This window comes from Oncorhynchus masou, chromosome 24 (genome assembly GCF_036934945.1).
Source record: "Oncorhynchus masou masou isolate Uvic2021 chromosome 24, UVic_Omas_1.1, whole genome shotgun sequence".
Lineage (NCBI taxonomy): Eukaryota > Metazoa > Chordata > Actinopteri > Salmoniformes > Salmonidae > Oncorhynchus > Oncorhynchus masou.
In genome coordinates, this window is record NC_088235.1 from 65808151 (window position 1) to 65829826 (window position 21676).

At 41.9% G+C, this 21676-nt stretch overlaps 1 protein-coding gene across 3 annotated transcripts in view; it reads right to left on the bottom strand.

Annotated features, from left to right (window-relative positions):
• Positions 1 to 1824: 1824 nt before the first annotated feature.
• LOC135512505 (suppressor of fused homolog) overlaps positions 1825 to 21676 on the bottom strand; it is a 52549-nt gene continuing 32697 nt past the window's right edge. For all 3 annotated transcript variants that reach the window (XM_064934595.1, XM_064934594.1, XM_064934593.1), the window contains 11 exons: positions 15487 to 15621; positions 14875 to 15011; positions 12897 to 13039; positions 12680 to 12765; positions 9421 to 9493; positions 9127 to 9283; positions 7736 to 7838; positions 7111 to 7245; positions 6724 to 6862; positions 6558 to 6626; positions 1825 to 2775 (listed from right to left, as the gene is read on the bottom strand). In XM_064934595.1, the coding sequence (XP_064790667.1) occupies positions 2686 to 2775; positions 6558 to 6626; positions 6724 to 6862; positions 7111 to 7245; positions 7736 to 7838; positions 9127 to 9283; positions 9421 to 9493; positions 12680 to 12765; positions 12897 to 13039; positions 14875 to 15011; positions 15487 to 15621 (1267 nt within the window). In that variant the 3' untranslated portion in view covers positions 1825 to 2685. The remainder of the gene's footprint in view (positions 2776 to 6557; positions 6627 to 6723; positions 6863 to 7110; positions 7246 to 7735; positions 7839 to 9126; positions 9284 to 9420; positions 9494 to 12679; positions 12766 to 12896; positions 13040 to 14874; positions 15012 to 15486; positions 15622 to 21676) is intronic.

Consider the following 21676-nt stretch of genomic DNA (forward strand, 5'->3'; position numbering starts at 1 on the left):
GGATGAAACTCCCAATGAAGCAGCGCCAAAGATTTTATGTGGCAGCGCTTCCAGTCCGATAACGTGACCTGTCTGACACGGGAAGGAGTCGAGGGAAATGGATGGTGACAAAAACAACTCATCCGAGATTCTCGTGATTCCAGATGGGAAAAAAAAAAAAAAAAAAAAAATCACATCAAAAGTAATCTTTCAGTTTTAGTCTTCGTTTCTAGGTTCACCGCAAATGCATGCATCAGACCTACCTAAACTGAGAAAACTACAAAAGGAAATTATGAAGTAGCAAAATATTCAATATACCGAAATTAATTCATTATACATACACAATTAATGTACTTACATTAGTATAGACCATCAGACCAAAAACCACCGACGTGAATGTCGATTTCTGTTTAATGCACTTGTGATTACAGAAACAGGCAGTTTAGTGATTCCTTCATTCATCATAAAACAACAATAAACAGTATTATGAAGACCACACACAAAAATAAATCCCAATCGGAATTTAAAAAAGACACGGTAGAATACATGTGAACAGGTATAGAAAAAAGGAGTCAGCTCCTGTTCTTGACTAACTAGCTATGGAATGCACTCATGGCATAACAGATATCTGGGATGCTGTATGTGTATAAAGACAGAGGTCCTTGATTGAAACTGATATATATTAAAATACAGGAGCGGTTGACAGTGGATACAGTCTATACAATGCATGGAGCCTATACACTTCAAGGCCATGGCAGACTGACTCTGGTTCTGTTTCTACCATAGCAAAACAATATAATCATGCAACAGTTGACACGCATTGTGACAGTGAAAGAAAGAACAAGTTTCTGTGAATAAAGTGGTGATAAAAAAACGTGGCGTGGACCTAGGCTTTGACAAGTTCTAGTGGCTTCCTAAAAACACAGAGGCACTGATGTCGGTTCTATCAACAAAAATTTGATCCAACTAGGGACAGGAAACAATGCAGTAAATGTTCCATCAGTAAAAATGTCAGACTAACTTTATTTGTGGACACATGGGGAGTTCTCTGAAACACTTTCCAACATTTCACTCTGACAGGCTTATAAACTCTTACAAACACAATATTTCCTCTAATAGCAGTTAACAGTCATTGTAGAGCTTCAGATACATTTCATAAAATTAACAGTAAAACATTACATACACAAAATATTACTCTGTAAAATAATCAGGCTCTTGGCACAGGGACAAAGATTTGACAGGACACAATAGAATGAGAGGATCATGTGGTTTGATTGGTTGTATCCCAAATTACACCATATGCCAAGGGTCTTCAAACTTTTTTCCCAGCGACCCCCATCATATGTTAGCAAAAAATGATAGTGTATTATAAATGGCAAGGAGAGGTATAATAAAAAAATTGATCTGGGAGATATTAATTTGACCTCCCCAATTATAATTGGAAGAGGAAGTGTACACTAACATCGGAATTACTTTAATAGCTAGTAGGCCAACATGTCTGCAAAAAGTGACGTCCACGTCAAGAAAGCTTACCAGTAGCCATCGGCACTTTCCCGGTACATGGATATTCACAAAAACATTGGAATTACATACATACATACATACCATACGTATGTATATGTGTATGTATATATATATGTATGTTATTCCAATGTTTTTGTGAATATCCATGTACCGGGAAAGTGCCGATGGCTACTGGTAAGCTTTCTTGACGTGGACGTCACTTTTTGCAGACATGTTGGCCTACTAGCTATTAAGGTAATTCCGATGTTAGTGTACACTTCCTCTTCCAATTATAATTGGGGAGGTCAAATTAATATCTCCCAGATCAATTTTTTTATTTTAACTCTCCTTGCCATTTATAATAAACATTATCATTTTTTTTTTTAAATGAACAGCCCCTGCAGTGCCTGCATGCTGTGGACCCGTTTGAAGACCCCTGCCCTATATACCCCTCATAAGGCTCTGGCCAAAATAAACTATACAGGGAAGAAGGCACCATTTCAGATTTGCACAGAGGTCTACACTGAATAGAGTTCCATTGTCTGAATTCCACAACATCTTGTCCGATACAAACCTCATGGGAAACTGGTAGCACCTTTGGCTTGACCATAGACACACTTTATAACACATTAAGCAAATGTCCAGCACTTAAAACAAATAAACACATAGGCCTTTTAAGAGAACACTTCAAATGGAATGTGGCCCTAGAAAACCAAAAAACAGAATCCTTGAACTAAATGAACTGACCCTGCATTTTTGCCTGTGCTACAAACATTGAGTCTAGTGGGATGTCATATCCTAACTAGAAAGTTTACCCATTCCCAAGACATAGCAACTATGTATCATCTAGCAAGGCAGCTATCTGGAGAAACAGGTTTCCTGAACATCTCCAGGCGTTTCTACAAGGTTAGAAAAACGCAGTAGAAATTGGTAGCTGGGAGAAGGCAGTAACAGTCAAGTCAAAGGCAGATGTGACAGAAAGAGATCAGGTGGAGGTCCGGTGTTCTCACTTTGAGCTAGAAGACAGACCAGAGCCCATGGAACAGAGCCGGGTTGTGTTCAGTAAAATGGAAGACAACTTACAGGTACTACCTGAACTTCTGTTGGGAAATGCTTTGCAACGATGTGACCTACTGAACATGACCATTTAAAGTCTGAGTGAACAGGTCCAGAGTATTCTGTAGAGAAGAGTGGGTCCAAGTCTCACTGCAGAGGGCTGTCAAACACAGAGTCAGGCAGAACCGAGATCTTCAGTTTCTTTTCTGGCCAGCTGTATTCCTTCGGTAACTTGGTCTGGAAGGAGGAATCAAACAGGAGAAAAACATTTATTGATAGATACAGAACATAGAGTTAAAACATTCTGGAAACTTTGCCAGGTTTTTCCATTCCCTGTTTTTTTCTGGGAATCTTCCAAACAGGATTTCTGAAAAATCTAGAATTTTTGGGGGAATTTTGCAAATGTAATATTACAGGGTTATCTAGCTTCTTGAAAGGCCAAGGATCTGTTGGTAACCTCCTCATTCTGCCCCTGGAAACCTTCCTCTGAGCAAAGATCTGAATCACATACTGTGCATGCGTTTCTTTACGCCCACATTTTTGGCCACCTTCCCTTTACATTTGTAACCTTCAATCGTGAATGATAATTCTTCAAGTTTTACCAGTGAAATGTTCATGCAGCATCTGCATACCAACCATTTGATCTGAATCAGTCATGGGAATATGCATTTAGATCTTCTCAAGTTAGTTGGTATCATAAGTATGTCATCGATCTAAAACTAAATATTCCATAATGTCCAAGTGAAAAGAAAATTAGTTGTGGAATTAGTATTCATCCCATTTGTTTAGGCAAGCCTAAATTAGTTCAGGAGTAGATTGTGCCTTAAAAAAAAAATCACAAGACTTGCTCTGTGTGAAAAGAATAGCGGTTGACATAATTTTTGAATTACTACCCCTTCCATATGTAACATTCAGTAAGTATTCAGACCACTTATTCTAAAATGGATTGGAGTCCAGCGGTGGTAAATTCAATTGATGGGACAAGATTTGTAAAGGCACACACCGGTGGGATCTTGTATCGACAGTTGACAGTGTATGTCAGAGCAAAAACCAAGCCATGAGGTTGAAGGAATTGTCTGTAGAGCTCCGAGACAGGATTGTGTCCAGGCACAGATCTGGGGAAGGGTAAAAAAATGTTTCTGCAGCATTGAAGGTCCAAGAACACAGTGGCCTCCATCATTCTTATGTGCAGGAAGTTTGGAATCACCAAGACTCTTCCAAGAGCTGGCCGCTCGTCCAAACTGAGCAATCGGGGGAGAGGGGCCTTGGTCAGTGAGGTGACAAAGAATCCGATGGTCACTGACAGAGCTCTAGAGTTCCTCTGTGGAGATGGGCGAACCTTCCAGAAGGACAACAATCCCTGCAGCAATCCACCAATTTGGCCTTTATGGTAGAGTGGCCAGATGGAACCCACTCCTCAGGAATAAGCACATTACAGCACGCTTGGAGTTAGCCAAAAGGCACCAAAAGGACTCCCAGACCATGGAGAAACAAGATTCTCGGGTCTGATGAAACCAAGATTGAACTCTTTGGCCTGAATGCCAAGCGTCACATCTGGAGGAAACCTGGAACCATCCCTACAGTGAAGCACGATGGTGGCAGCATCATACAGTGGGGATGTTTTTCAGTGGCAGGAACTGGGAGACTTGTCAGGATGGAGGGAAAGATGAACGGAGCAAAGTACAGAGAGCTCCTTGATGAAAACCTAATCCAGAGAGCTCAGGACCTCAGACTGGGGCGAAGGTTCACCTTTCAGTAAGACAACGACCCTAAGTACACAGCCAAGACTATGCAGGAGTGGCTTCGGGACAAGTCTCTGAATGTCCTTGAGTGGCCCAGCCAGAGTCCAGACTTGCACCCGATTAACATCTATGGAGCTACATGAAAAGAGCTGTTCAGCGACATTCCCCATCCAATCTGACAGAGCTTGACAGGATCTTCAGAGAATGGGAGAAACTCCCCAAATACAGGTGTGACAAGCTTGTAGCATCATACCCAAGAAGACTTGAGGCTGTAATCACTGCCAAAAGGTGCTTCATCAAAACTGATTAAAGGGTCTGAATACTTAGGTACATGTGCTAAGTTATTTTTTAAATTAAAAAACTGTAAAAACCTGTTTTTGCTTTGTCATGAGGTAGTGTGTGTTGGGGGAAAAAAACAATTTAAAACATTTTAGAATAAGGCTGTAACGTTACGAAATGTGAAAAAAGTCCAGGGGTCTGAATACTTTCTGAATGCACTGCATGTAAGGTCCCTCAGTCAAGTATTGAATTTCAAGCACATATTCAACTATAAAGATCAGGGAGCTTTTCGAAAGCCTCAAAAGAAGGGCAGTGATTAGTAGATGGGGCGGCAGGTAGCCTAGTGGTTAGCGCGTAGGACTAGTAACCGAAATGTTCCAAGATCGAATCCCCGAGCTGACAAGGTGAAAAAAATCTGTCTTTCTGCCCCTGAACAAGGGGCAGACTGTTCCTAGGCCGTCATTGAAAATAAGAATTTTGTTCTTAACTGACTTGCCTGGTGAAATAAAAAATAAAAGACATTGAATATCTCTTTATGAATGTTCAAGTTAACAATTATGCTGAGGATGATGTATTTAACCACCTAGGCACATCAAAGATAGTTCAGAATGACTGAGCTGCAGGACAGGAAGGAAACTGTTCTGGGATGTCACCATGAGGCATTTGAACACCATATCTGCGATGGGAGCTAACGGATGGACCAACAACATTTTTGTGACTCAACCATTAATAAATTAAATGAAAGAGTGAAAATAACTCAAATATAAAGAACACAAATATTCCAAAACATGTATCCTGAAGAATTTTGAAAATAATTAGGCAAATATTGCACAATCCACATGTGCAAAGCTCTAACCCAAGAAGACTCACAGCTGTAATTGCTGTGTTTAATTAACATGTATTGACTCAAGGGGGTGAATCTAAATAAAGGTACACTATTTATACAAAAGTATATGGACACCCCTTCAAATTAGTGGATTCGACCATTTCAGCCACACCAGTTGCTGACCGGTGTATAAAAATACATTTTTAAAAATCAAGCACCCAGCCATGCAATCACCAGTCAAACATTGGCATAAGAATGGTCTTACTGAAGAGCTCAGTGACTTACATCAGCTGGAAAGCCTTCCCAGAAGATTGAAGGCTGTTACAGCAGGAGAGGAGGGACCAACTCCATATTAATGCCCATGATTTTGGAATGATATGTTCGACGAGCACATGTCCACATACTTTGTCATATAGTGAATATTTGTTTTTTTCATTAATCTTTAAGAAGTTGTTGTATTTTTCATCCACTTTGACACAGTACTTTGTGTAGATCGTTACCAAAAAAAAGAAGACTTAAATACATTTTAATCCTATCAATACCGTTGAAACTATACTGAAACAAAATATAAATAAAAAATGTATTGTTCCATGTGCTGAAATAAAAGATTGCAGAATTTTTTCATACTAAAAAAAAAAGCTTAATTCTCTTATTTTGTGCACAAATTTGTTTACATCTCTGTCAGTGAACATTCCTCCTTCAATCCAATCCATCTACTTGACAGGTGGCATATCAAGAAACGGATTAAACAGCAATGGAATTACACAGGTGCACATTTTGCTGGCCACAAAAGCACAAAAGTGTGCAGTTGGGCCACAAAAGTGTGCAGTTGGGCCACAAAAGTGTGCAGTTGGGCCACAAAAGTGTGCAGTTGGGCCACAAAAGTGTGCAGTTGGGCCACAAAAGTGTGCAGTTGGGCCACAAAAGTGTGCAGTTGGGTCTTTATTACATGAGCACCATTCTCCATTCATCACTGAAATTCACCAGAGTAGCCTGTTCTTTGGGTAGCCAATTGAGCAGAGCAGAGCAGAGATTGCGTAAAGTAGAGAATCCCACATGCGCAGGAGCTTTGAACCATTAGCTGTCGGGAAGACGGTTCCAGAGAACTCAGATTCACAGCCACATTCTATATATTACCCCTGTAAAGAACGGTAAAAGGTGTTTCCAATCACCTCCTCTCGAGTGTTGAGCTCCGATAGATCTCCAAGCATCTGTTCAACAAACTCCTCAGTCAGCAATATCTGAGGAGATATGGTAACATAAGAACATGCAGTAAGCACATGCAGCAAGTATGCACTTGAAACAGTTTGTGTGTACCAGGAGCCAGGGCGTGTGTACCTGTAGCCAGGGTCCATGTGCGGCATACGGGTGTTCCTCAGTAGCAAAGGCCCCCTCTACTCCGGTGGATACGAAGGTGATGGCTGTGTCTCCATTTATACTCTTATAGGTGAAGTGTCTACCATGGAGCAAACGACCCCTAAGCACAGAATACGACCAGTACAACAATCATTAAACATCACTGAATACATACTTTATGGAAAATGTCTGCTGGGTTGGAGAACCTGCTTCTTACCATCCGTCTCTCTCAGCTCCCCATCTATCCCCCTTTCACATACAAACGGATCTGTCAGATGACTTTTGTTTTGTTTTGTGAGTGAGTGAGTGAATGAATGAATGCATGTATGAAGACCCATAATAATCCCCAACTCTAGTGTGTGTGCGTACCTGAGACAGAGGGGCAGCAGTGTTCCTGACTCCTGGTTGAATTTCAGATGAACACTTTCCAGTTGTCTGGTACGAACTAGCTCGTGAGGAACGATGGCCGCTGAACTCTCACTCTCCAGACTGTCCTTACGACTCCTAGAGAAAGAGAGATTCAAATGACAACTTAGGTACAGGGGAAACCTCAAGTCCGGTGGTGGCCTGTATCTCCCTATAAAGTGTGTGAAAGAGTTTGCTATGGCTTGTAACAACCTTGCCCCTCATCTTTCTCTTACCTGTGATACAGCTGGCTCTGCAAATGGCCCATTGTCTATGGAGAAACCAGGGGAAGAATTGTACCACATACAATATCATACACCTATCATGTGTTCAATGTCCCAGTCCTACTTTGTATTCAGTGGGGTCTCATGGCTCTGTCTCTGGATGGGTTAAAGGGAGGGGTATGGGTGTATATGGCGAGTCTACTCTAGAGAACACTAAAAATAAGGGAGTGAAAGCTGTTGATGTGACATCACTGCTTGAGAGGAAAGAAAAAACATAAGAGTGCGTGTCTCAATGCTGACTCAGAATAAAAGTCTGGAGTGGGAAAGTGAGTAAAGAAAGCTTAACTGTGTGTGCATGTACTCACTGAGGCCTGTCATGTCCTTGTCTCTGTGAGTTGATAGGGGGTAGTGCTGCTTTAGTGTTGAACTCCAATCCTTTTCTCAGGGCTTCTCTGATCTGCTCTGTATCTGCAGGAGACAAACCATTGGGTTAGTTTTGGGACATACAATAACATTAGGACAAAACCAATCAGGACTTTACTTACCCTAATCTTGGTAGTGTTCAATAAGGCACAATGAAATATATATTTTTTTGCAACAGAAAACAAATAAGAGTGGTTCAAAATTGGACAAGTCCAGGTAGTATAGCCCTATTTCAATCTGTTTTCTTACATTTGGTGGCTATTGAACACAATGCATGTCAGATCTATGAGAGCCCATTAGAAGTGTCTTGTGCCTTCAGAAAGTAGTCATACCCCTTAACTTATTTCACATTTTGTTGTGTTCCAGCCTGATATCAACATTTATTTTACATATTTTTTTCCTTAGACCCAGAAGGACTAAGATACTTGAAAATCTGGATGGAAAAAAAATCTAATTTTCAAATTCTTCACGCTCTGTCAAGTTGGTTGTTGATCATTGCTAAAAAGCCATTTAAGTCTTGCCATAGATTTTCAGGCCGATTTAAGTTCAAAACTTTAACTAAGCCACTTACAAACATTCAATGTCGTCTTGGTAAGCAACTCCAGTGTATATAAGCCCTTGTGTTTCAGGTTATTGTCCTGCTGAAAGGAGAACTCGTCTCCCAGGGTCAGAAAGCAGACTGAACCAGGTTTTCCTTTAGGATTTTGTCTGTGCTTAACTCCATTCAGTTTCTTTTTTATCCTGAAAAACTCCCCAGGCCTTAACGATTACAAGCATAGCCATAACATGATGCAGCAAACAGTACGCTTGAAAATATGGAGAGTGGTACTCTGTAATGTGCTGTATTGATTTTTCCCAAACATTAGGAGTGTTAACAATTGATTTTATTCTTCAATAACACAAAATCCAAAGCAAATCAGAAAAATAGGTTTATTTGAGAAGGACAAATCAAGATGTTATGTTGGGAGGTAGATGTCCAGTCTCCCCTGTCTTTACAAATAATTGTATGTGTGGGATACAGAGTTGAGGTAGTCATTCAAAATTATTGAACGCAAAGTAAGTCCATGTAACTTATTATGTGACTTGTTAAGTGTTACTCCTAAACTTATTTAGGCTTGGCATAACAAAGGGGTTGAATGCTTATTGACTCAAGAAATTTCAGGTTTTAATTCATTTGTAAAAATGTCTAAACATAATTCCACTGACATTTTGGTTTATGTGACAACCTCAATTGAATCCATTTTAAATTCAGGCTGTAACAACAAAAAGTGGAAAAAGTCAAAGGGTGTGAATACTTTCTGAAGGCACTGTAGGTTAGGTGTGTGTGTGTCACCTTTTTCCGACAGTCTTCGTGGCTGAGATCCTATACAGATTGAGCGGCTGTCCTCTTCATCCTCGGGCGGTCGGCTGAGGTCATCCCACACACACTTGGCGCTCACGCCGCTCAGGTTGGAGCCCTCTGTCTCTATACCCTGGTCCACACGCTCCGGCTTAGGATGAGCACACACACGCAAACATTAACACTAGCCAACACACATTAACACGAGCAAAGACCCACACATTGTGGAGACTGAACCGGTAGGTGGAGCTGTTTGAATGAAAACAGTATAATTAATCAAAGCCTTACTTGTAAATGAGGGTCGATGTCAAAGATGGTCTCTCCTCTCCTCATGTCAGTTATCAACCAGGGCCCTCCAGCACTAAACACATACAGCACGGAGGGGAAAAGTTCATTGTTAACATGGTCTTGGTCACACTGGGATAAATTTCATGTGAAATAAGACGAGTAGAATGCAGTGGTGAAAAAAGTACCTAATTTTCATACTTGAGTAAAAGTAAAGATACATTAAAAGAAAATGACAAGTACAAGTCACCCAGTAAAATAAGTGAAAGTATTTGGATTTAAATGTACGATTTAAGTTATTTTTGCTTCTTTGCACCCCAGTACCCCAGTATCTCAACTTGTATACTCATCTTCTGCACATCCATCACTCCAGTGTTTAATTTTCTATATTGTAATTCTTTCACCACTATGGCCTATTTATTGCCTTACCTCCATTATCCTAACTCATTTGCACACACTGTATATAGACTTTTTCTACTGTATTATTGACTGTTTGTTCCATGTGTAACTCCGTTGTTTGTGTCGCACAGCTTTGCTTTATCTTGGCCAGGTCAGTTGTAAATGAGAAATTGTCGTCAACAACCTGGTTAAATAAAGGTGAAATAAAAAATATATATGAATACACACACACAGTTGAAGTCGGAAGTTCACACACTTAGGTTGGCGACATTAAAACTCGTTTTTCAACCACTCCACAAATTTCTTGTTAACAAACTATAGTTTAAGCAAGTCGTTTAGGACATCTTCTTTGTGCATGACACAAGTAATTTTTCCAACAATTGCTTACAGACAGATTATTTCACTTATAATTCACTGTATCACATATCCAGTAGGTCAGAAGTTTACATACATTAAGTTGACTGTGCCTTTAAACAGTTTGGAAAATTCCAGAAAATTATGTCATGGCTTTAGAAGCTTCTGAAATGCTAATTGACATCATTTGAGTCAATTGGAGGTGTACCTGTGGATATATTTCAAGGACTACCTTCAAAATCAGTGCCTCTTTGCTTGACATCATGGGAAAATCAAAAGAAATCAGCCAAGACCTCAGAAAAAATTGTAGACCTCCACAAGTCTGGTTCATCCTTGGGAGCAATTTCCAAACGCCTGAAGGTACCACGTTCATCTGTACAAACAATAGTACGCAAGTATAAACACCATGGTACCACGCAGCTGTCATACCGCTCAGGAAGGAGACGCGTTCTGTCTTCTAGAGATGGTGCGAAAAGTGCAAATAAATCCCAGAACAGCAGCAAAGGACCTTGTGAAGATGCTGGGGGAAACGGGTGAAAAAGTATCTATATCCACAGTAAAACGAGTCCTGTATCGACATAACATGAAAGCCCGCTCAGCAAGGAAGAAGCCACTGCTCCAAAACTGCCATAAAAAAAGCCAGACTACGGTTGGCAACTGCACATGGGGACAAAGATGGTACTTTTTACAGAAATGTCCTCTGGTCTGATGAAACAAAAATATAACTGTTTGGCCATAATGACCATCGTTGCGTTTGGAGGAAAAAGGGAGAAGCTTACAAGCCGAAGAACACCATCCCAACCGTTAAGCACGGGGGTGGCAGCATCATGTTGTGGGGGTGCTTTGCTGCAGGAGGGTCTGGTGCACTTCACAAAATAGATGGCAACATCAGGTAGGAAAATTATGTGGATATATTGAAGTAACATCTCAAGACATCAGTCAAGAAGTTAAAGCTTGGTCGCAAATGGGTCTTCTAAATGGACAATGACCCAAAGCATATGTCCAATGTGGCAGAATGGCTTAAGGACAACAAAGTCAAGGTATTGGCGAGGCCATCACAAAGCCCTGACCTCAATCCTATAGAAAATGTGTGGACAGACCTGAAAAAGCGTGTGCGAGCAAGGAGGCCGACAAACCTGACTCCGTTACACCAACTCTGTCAGGAGGAATGGGCCAAAATTCACTCAACTTATTGTGGGAAGCTTGTGGAAGGCTACCCGAAACATTTGGCCAAAGTTAAACATTTTAAAGGCAATGCAACCAAATACTAATTGAGTGTATGTAAACTTCTTACCCCCTGGGAATGGGATGAAAGAAATAAAAGCTGATAAATCATTCTCTAATATTATTCTGACATTTCACATTCGTAAAATAAAGCGGTGATCCTAACTGACCTAAGAGAGAATTTTTACGAGGAGTTTGAATGTATTTGGCTAAGGTGCATGTAAACTTCCGACTTCAACTGTGTGTGTGTGTGTGTGTGTGTTTACACACAAAATTGTGGATACCCCTTTAGTGGATTTGGCTATTTCAGCCACAACAGTTGCTGATAGGGTATACAATTGAGCACACAGCCATGCAATCTCCATAGACAAACATTGGACAAACTGAAGAACTCAGTGACTTTCAAAGTGGCACCGTCATAGGATGCCATCTTTCCAACAAGTCAGTTCGTCAAATATCTGCCCTGCTAGAGCTATCCCCGATCGTCTGTAAGTGCTGTTATTGTGAAGTAGAAATGTGTCGGAGCAACAACGGTTCAGCCGCGAAGTGGTTGACCATACAAACTCAGAATGGGACTGCCGAGAGCTGAAGAGTAAAAGTCTCACTACAGAGTTCAAAACTGCCTCTGGAAGCAACGTCAGCACAATAACTGTTTTTCAGAAGCTTCATGAAATTGGCTTCCATAGTCGAGCAGCCGCACACCAGCCTAAGATTACCATGCGCAATACCAAGCATCGGCTGGAGTGGTGTAAAGCTTGCCACCATTGGACTCTGAAGTAGTGGAAACACGTTCTTTGGAGTGATGAATAACACTTCACCATCTGGCAGTCCGACGGACGAATCTGGGTTTAGCGGTTCCCAGGAGAACGCTACCTGCCCAAATGCATAGTGCCAAAGGTAAAGTTTGGTGGAGGAGGAATAATGGTCTTTGGCTGTTTTTCATGGTTGTGACTACTTGACTGGCCTGCACAAAGCCCGTACCTCAACCCCATCGAACACCTTTGGGATGAATTGGAACACCGACTGCGAGCCAGGTCTAAATCGCCCAACATCAGTGCCCAGCCTCCCTAACGTTTGTGGCTGAATGGAAGCAAGTCCCCACAGCAATGTTCTAACATCTAGTGGAAAGCCTTCCCAGAAGAGTGGAGGCTGTTATAGCAGCAAAGGGGGGACCAACACCATGTTAATGCCCATGATTTTGGCATGCGATGTTAGACAAGCAGGTGTCCACATACTTTTGCTCATGTAGTACATCTCATATTTCAAACATGGACCTCAAACTCACACATATACCCCTCGGAGCAGCTCCAGCATTCCTTGGCCGTTCCACTGCTGGGCCGCCTGCAACTCTTCTGTACACACACCCACAATCTATATAGAGAGGAGAGGGAGTTACACACACAAAAAAAGTGGAGTAAGAAAGACAGTTACAGAACACGTACAGACTCAAAAGGAAGGAGTTGAGAAGGTAGGCCGGAGAGCCTGGGGCAAGATTAGCTCACCTGCAGGAAGTTGACCAGGCCGAAGGGGGTGTGGACCGGAGTCATCTGGGGGTCTTCAGTGAGCAGCATGTGTTGGATACGAGACTCACTGTTGTCCAGGGGACTGTGCCACGATATGTGGTCTCCACTGCAAAACGTGTTTTCTACAGGACAGAGAAGAGACATGGAGGTAAGACTACTCAGTGACATACTGGAAAATAGTAGGGCCGGGATAATACCAGTACTGAAATACTCATTTGTTTTGTTCCTTTGCCATGATACTAAGTGCATTTAACTTAAAAAATATTGCGATACTGATATCGTCCCAGCCCAAGAAAATACATACATTTTTTCGCCACTAGTCTAACAGCAAATGAGAAAGTCAAGGCGAAGGAGAAAGGAAATGTGTGTATGTGAGAGAAATTGAGAAGGGAGTGAGAAATTGAAGCGAAAGAGGCCATGAGGGGGAGACAGCGATTAAGAGGAATCCATCTGCTTGGGAGGCAACAGGGACGTAGTCCAGCTATACTGGAAAAGAGAGGGGAGAGGAAAAGGACTGTTGTTATGCTTCCCTTCGAGGTCTGAAGATTGTTGTACTGCAAAAAACGGTCTGAAAGGTCTGCTGGCTCCCCACAGGCAAGATTGATTGGATGTTACAAAACGCAGATATTTACTTTACATTGTAATTTCAGAAAATGTCCATAATATATCTGTCACTAAAAGTGGAATGATAGTGTTTCACAGTATTACACTAGTGTTGTGATTGATGATCTTACAATTAAAATATCACAGCCAATCGGTTTTATTTGATTGTCACGTTCCCTCACTATATCAGCTATGTGAATCGATTTTTGCAGCTTATCATATGGCATGCATAGCCAATGCAGCCATAGGCCAACAGTATAATGGCATTACTGGTCTTATGGGCATCGGTCATCTGAAGGAGAATAGCTAAACTCATTGTTTACATGTTGAGCTATATGTTCTCAATTTAAAAAGATACCAGTACAGAACGTATGAGGCAAACCATGCCAGATTTTGTACATGCCTTTTAGGTACGGACATAAAAATGTTTCATTCAAATCCAACCCTTTTAATTTAGGTACAGTATGAAAATAAGGAGATGACAATTAGGCTACATGAGATAAGCATTACAGGTAACATTTTATGAAGTTAAGTTAATTTAATTCATTTTAGCAATGTTACTAGCAAAATGATTGCAGTTGTTCCCATAGAAAGAGCAACCATGTGCCATCTTTGTATTTTAATTTAATTTTACTAGGTAAGTCAGTTAAGAACAAATTCTTATTTTCAATGACGGCCTATGAACAGTGGAACACTGCCTGTTCAGGGGCAGAACGACAGATTTGTACCTTGTCAGCTCGGGGATTCGAACTTGCAACCTTTCGGTTACTAGTCCAACGCTCTAACCACTAGGCTACCCTGCCGTATCACTGATCCTGGATAAGCTAGAGACTGGGCTAACACCGCTAACCTTTTAGGTCACTAGTTTTGTTGGCTTTATAATCAGAGAAATTGAACTAGCTAGTAGATAGCTAGTTATAGGCTCTAGTTGTTTTTTTTTCAAACTCTGATTTACTCGAGGCATACAACGCAGCATAGGGATAACCTATAGGCCTTGTTTTAATTTCTATATTTTTTTATGTATTCATTCGGGTTCACAGTATCATTACGGCCCCAGCAGATGGGGGTAGAATAACCTAGAGAGAATGGGCTCCCCCTCCCTCTGTTTCCCTGACCGGTTTTTTAGCAAAAACATCACTGATGTAGGGTTACACGAGGTTAAATACTGACATGCTCCAAAATGTCCATGCAGAGGCAGGGGAGCATTCTGAGCGGTGAAGTAACAAAGCGGCTGGAAATGCATAATGTCAGAGTGCCTGCATTGTAATTGTTAGACAAACAAGTCCCTTTCTCCTCACCTTACTCTGCCTACCATATCCCCGCCACACTAGACACACAGAGCCTGGGTCCTTACCTGATTGGAAGACATAGCGGGCCAGGCCCTGCATGAGTTCAGCCGGCCAAGTAGGAGGGGCTGTTTCTCCCACCTCTCTCTTCAGCCTGAACGTCAGCTCAAAGCCAAAGCCACTGGGGCCTTCCTGGCCTGTAAACCTGACAATACACATACAGAATTCCCATTCAAGCAGTCTCTCACATCCGGTTTGTGTGTGTTAATTAGCCAAACCCTGGGCCCTCCTAATTTGACAGCAAGTCAACACCATAAACCCAGATTATCCTATCCTTTAGTTACTTTTCGTTACCCAATCCACCCATTCAGTAACACTGCAAAATTATGGCAAACATGCATTAAGAATGGCAGCTGTTTAAAGGGGAGAAAACGGGGAGATTGCTGGGAATTGTGGGGGAGCAGAGCTAGCAAGTCTACTCAAGAACAATACTAGGGGGTGAAAACTGTTGTGAAATAACCTTCAGAGGAACAAGAAAAACAAGTGTGGAAGCATCTCAATGCTGATTCTGCAGAATGACACAAAGGAGTGAAAGTGAACAGCTGCACACACCATGTGTCAGTGTGTTAGTAACCTGGGCAACTTGGTCCACCAGAGCTCTAACCTGAAGTACTACTTACTCATGTACTCTGTTGTCTCCATACAGGTCACTGAGTCCGAAGCTGATGTAGTGCCAGTGTTCCTGTACGTCTTGTGCTGCACAGCCCATGTTACGGTACATACTGATGTAGTCCAATGGATCAGGACCTCCCAACCTGTAGATACACACTACTGTTAAAAGTGCAACACCTGCCAAATGCGGGTAGATTTTGGAATTGGTGGGTAAGATGTCTATTTCAACAGCCACGTTGGTGGGTGGTCAGGTCACAATGCGAGCAACATGTGAATAAAAAGTATGATCACATTTAGTTAAATAAATGCAGCAATACCTGTTTTCAAAGTATTTATACCCTTTTGTTGCATAGCTGGTAAATTGAATCGCACAAAGTCAAAGAACTACGAATCCTAAATAGACTATGGGGGCTGTGCACATGTAACGAGCAGAGTGAAAGATTCATTTTTAGAAGCACAGGCATAAAAGTTGGTCTAATATACTTGAAACAAAGTCTACTGAAGTCAGTTTGTCCTTGTGTTTCTTGGCTATTTACATTGTTTTGTTAACAAGTTAGGTTGTTTATGTTTGAGTTAACTGCTAGGGAAGACAAGACAAGACACCTCAAAGGCACAAACATGACTCCAGTCGCTCTACCAAAGTAACGTCCCACCCATAAAAGGGACAGGTGAATTTGTCTCATCTGTGATATATTTTTGGTTAAAAGACTCAGGTCACAAAAAAATGAAATTAAATAATATACCACATTATCTTCTTAGTAGTAATACATTTGTTTTAGAAACATTACAAAGCATGCGCATCCGTTGGTGTAATTTTATCGCCCCCCAAAATATTTTGGCTGGTTAAACAATCTGGAGTAGCTGGTAGATTTTTAAAATCATAACCCAAAATAAGGTGTTTTACACTTGTTTGTAGACTGTTTTGTTTACAAACTCTGTAGGCTTTAGCTTTAAAATAATATGCTTAGCTATACCTATCATGTTGGTCTCACGGACTATCAATCCTTGAGGGAGTTCGATTAACCTGCACCGCAGTGTACCGGGCTAGGCACGTGATGTGAAAGGGCAAAAGCCGCAAGAGTGGGATGCCTATTCACACACAATTTGACTTAAATACACATTTTGTTGTGTTATAGCCTGAATTCAAAATGTATTCAATATTTGTTTTACATCTCACCCATCTACACACAATACCCCATAATATCATCAAAACATGTTCTTAGAAAAAAGTTCAAATTCATAAATCTACTAATTATTCACACCGCTTTGCAATGCCACTCCAAATTGAGTCCACCTGTGACCAATTCAATTGTTTAGAAAAACACAGGTCTATATAAAAAAGTTCCACAGTTGACAGTGTGTATCAAAACAGAAACTAAACCTTGAAGTTCAAGGAAGTCTGTAGATCTCAGAGAATTGTGAAGAAGCATATATACCTGGGGAAGGGTATAAAACAAGATTATTGAATGTTTCCAAGAGCAGTGGCCTCAATCATTGGTAAAAGGAATAAAATATAGAACTACCCGGACTCTGCCTGGAGCTGGACGTCCAACCAAACTGAGCAACCGGGCAAGAAGGACATTGGTCAGGGACGTGACCAAATAACCCTTGACAGAACTAGAGTTCCTTGGCTGATATGGGAGAGCCTGCCAGAAGGTCTCTACAGCACTTCAATCTGTGCTTTATGGGAGAGTGGCCAGATGGAAGCCACTCCTGAGAAGAAAATAAAAATACATGACAGCACACCTGGAGTTTGCAAAAAGGCATGGGAATAGACTTGTGTGAAAGAGCCATCTTCTACTGGAGACATTTCAAAAATACTGGTAGACTTGGGGATTTGGGTCAGGGACAGTGCTATTCACAAACAATATAATCAGATGCCTGTATTACACAGAACGTGCAAGCCTGGGAAAATGAAAAGTAGGGCTAATAATGCTTAAATAAATCGACTGCTGGTATTTACTGTAGGCTGCACGTTTTTACATTGTATTACATTTCTAGCAAGACTATCAAAGCGATCGACTCACTAATGGATGAAGATGCGCTCAGCAAAGCCCATCAAAATTGCTACAGAAAAAAGAAGATCAAGCAAGCCAAGTCCCAAGCATCCCCACAAACTCCATGTCATGGGTGCACCTCAGCCACGCTCAAGGTTCTAAACGATATCATAACCGCCATCGATAAGACAGGACTGTGCAACAGTCTTCATCATCCTGGCCAAGGCTTTCAACTCTGTCAATCACCGCATTCTTATCAGACTCAACAGCATTGGTGTCCCAAATGACGGCCTCACCTGGTTCACCAACTACTTCTCAGATAGAGTTCAGTGTGCCTACTTAAATAAAGGTAAAAAAATAAAAATACCAGTGGAAGTACACCAAACTTTTTTGATATACTCAGAGGACCATTAGCATGTTTCAACCACTCCTATATAAATGGTAGATTATCAGACATGCAACAAGAAGGTCTGATATCATTATTACTGAAACAGGACTCAAGTGGTATATACAAAGATCCAGTCCACAAAAAAAATTGGAGGCTTCTTACACTTCAGTGTTGATGCAAAAATCCTAGCTAAATGCTTGGCACATAGAATTGAAAAAGTATTTTCAGATATTATTCATCCTAATAAGACAAGTTTTTTACATGGACAATACATTAGAGATAATATAAGACAGGTACTGGAAACAATAGAATACCGGGGACACCAGGCCTGGTTCTCATAGCTGATTTAGAAAAGGCATTTGATAAAGTACGACTGGAGTTTATATATAAATACCTAGAATTTTTACATTTTGGGGAATCTCTAATAAAATGGGTTAAAGTTATGTATAGTAACCCTAGGTGTAAAATAGTAAAGTGTCTACATAACAGAAAGTTTTAAACTGTCCAGAGTAAAACAAGGTCTTTTTGGTCTTCCTGTGACATCAGGTGCTGTAGGTGTCCTGGAGGGCAGGTAGTTTGCCCCACCCGGTGATGCGTTGTGCAGACCTCACTACCCTCAGGAGAGCCTTGCGGTTGTGGGCGGAGCAGTTGCCGTACCAGGCGGTGATACAGCCCGACAGGACGCACTCAATTGTGCATCTGGAAAAGTTTGAGTGCGCTTTTGGTGACAAGCCAAATTTCTTCAGCATCCTGAGGTTGAAGAGGTGCTGTTGCGCACTCTTCACCACGCTGTCTGTGGGTGGACCATTTCAGTTTGTCCATGATGTGTACACCGAGGAATTTAAAAGTTTCCACCTTCTCCACTACTGTCCCGTCGATGTGGATAGGGGGGGGTGGCTCCCTCCGCTGTTTCCTGAAGTCCACGATAATCTCCTTTGTTTTGTTGACGTTATTTTCCTGACACCACACTCGGGGGCCCTCACCCCCTCCCTGTTGGCCGTCTCGTATTTGTTGGTAAACAAGCCTACCACTGTAGTGTCGTCTGCAAACTTGATTGAGTTGGAGACGTGCATGGCCATGCAGTCATGGGTGAACAGGGAGTACAGGACAGGGTTGAGAACGCACCCTTGTGGGGCCCCAGGGTTGAGGATCAGTGGGGTGGAAATGTTTCCTATCCTCACCACCTGGGGGCGGCCTGTCAGAAAGTCCAGGACCCAGTTGCACAGGGCGGGGTCGAGACCCAGGGCCTAATGACGAGTTTGGAGGGTACTATATGGTGTTAAATGCTGAGCTGTAATCGATCAACAGAATTCATACATGGGCAGTCATCTTGTCCAGATGGGTTAGGGCAGTGTGATTGCGTCGTCTGTGGACCTATTGGGGTGGTAAGCAAATTGGAGTGGGTCTAGGGTGTCAGGTAGGGTAGAGGTGATATGATCCTTGACTAGTCTCTCAAAGCACTTCATGACGGAAGTGAGTTCTATGGAGCAATAGCCGTTTAGCTCAGTAAGCTTAGCTTTCATGGGAACAGGAACAATGGTGGCCCTCTTGAAGCATGTGGGGACAGCAGACTGGGATAGGGAGAGATTGAATATGTCCGTAAACACACGCCAGCTGGTCTGCGCTATGAGAACATGGCTTGGGACGCCGTCTGGGCCAGCAGCTTTGCGAGGGTTAACACGATTAAATGTTGTACTCACGTTGGCCGTGGTGAAGGAGAGCCCGCAGGTTTTGGTAGCGGGCCGTGTCAGTGGCACTATTGTCCTCAAAGCAAGCAAAGAAGTTCTTTAGTTTGTCTGGGAGCCAGACATTGTTGTCCGTGACGGTGATGGATTTCTTTTTGTAATCCGTGATTGACTGTAGACCCTAGCACATACAGTTGAAGTTGGAAGTTTACATACACTAAGTTGACTGTGCCTTTAAACAGCTTGGAAAATGACAGAAAATGATTTCATGGCTTTTAATAGGCTAATTGACATAATTTGAGTCAATTGGAGGTGTACCTGTGGATGTATTTCAAGGCCTACCTTCAAACTCAGTGCTTCCTTGCTTGATATCATGGGAAAATAAATCAGCTAAGTCCTCAGGAAAAAAATATTGTAGACCTCCAAAAGTTTGGTTCATCCTTGGGAGCAATGTCCAAAAAAAAGCCTGAAGGCACCACGTTCATCTGTACAAACAATAGTACGCAAGTAAAAACACCACCACGCAGCAGTTATACCGCTCAGGGAGGAGACGTGTTCTGTCTCCTAAAGATGAATGTACTTTGGTGTGAAAAGTGCAAATCAATCCCAGAACAGCAAAGGACCTTGTGAAGATGCTGGAGTAAACGGGTACAAAAATATATACATCCACAGGAAAACGAGTCCTATAAATCGACATAACCTGAAAGGCCGCTCAGCAAGGAAGAAGCCAAAAAGCCAGACAACGGTTTACGTACTTTTTGGAGAAATGTCCTCTGGTCTGATGAAACAAAAAAAAAGAGCAGTTTGGCCATAATGACCATCGTTATGTTTGGAGGGAAAAGGGGAGGCTTGCAAGCTGACGAACACCATCCCAACCATGTGTTGTGGAGGTGCTTTGCTGCAGGAAGGACTGGTGCACTTCACAAAATAGATGGCATCATGAGGATGGAAAATGTTGTTGATATGTTGAAGCAACATCTAAAGACATCAGTCAGGAAGTTAAAGCTTGGTCGCAAATGGGTCTTCCAAATGGACAATGACCCCAAGCATACTTCCAAAGTTGTGACAGAATGGCTTAAGGAAAACAAGTCAAGGTATTGGAGTGGCCATCACAAAGCCCTGACCTCAATCCTATAGAAAATGTGTGGGAAGCTTGTGGAAGGCTAAACAAAACATTTTACCCAAGTTAAACCATTTAAAGGCAATGCTACCAAATATTAATTGAGTGCATGTAAACTTCTGATCCACTGAGAATGTGATGAAATAAACACTACTATTGTTCTGACATTTCATATTCTTAAAATAAAGTGGTGATCCTAACTGACCTAATACAGGGAATTTAGTAGGATTAAGTGTCAGGAATTGTGAAAAACTGAATTTAAATGAATTTGGCTAAGGTGCATGTAAACTTCCAACTGCATGTCTCGTGTCTGAGCCGTTGAATTGCGACTCCACTTTTTCACTATACTGACGCTTAGCTTGTTTGATTTCCTTGCGGAGGGAATAGCTACACTGTCTGTATTTGGTCATGCTTCTGGTAGCCTTGCCATGATTAAAAGCAGTGGTTCTTTCTTTCCTTTGCTGCCATCAATCCACAGTTTCTGGTTGGGGAAGATTTTAATAGTCACCGTGGGTACAACATCACCGATGCACTTGCTAATAAACTCGCACACCGAATCAGCGTATACATCAATGTTGTTGTCGGAGGCTATCTGGAACATATCCCAGTCCACGTGATCGAAGCAATCTTGAAGCGTGGAATCCGATAGGTCTGTTCATGGCTGGTCTGACCAGAGCACAGACGTTTCCTTTTTTAGTTTCTGTCTGAAGGCTGGGAGCAACAAAATGGAGTCGTGGTCAGATTTGCCCGAAAGGAGGGCGAGGGAGGGCTTTGTATGCATCGCGGAAGTTAGAGTAGCAATGATCCAGAATTTTGACAGCCCGGGGTCACGCATTCGATATGCTGATAACAAAACTCCCTAAATTTTTTCAGAATAGCCTTGATAAAATCCCCAGCTACAATAAATGCAGCCTCAGGATATATGGTTTCCAGTTTACATAGAATCCAATGAAGTTCTTTCAGGGCCGTCGAGGTGTCTGCTTGGGGGGGGATATACACGGCTGTGAT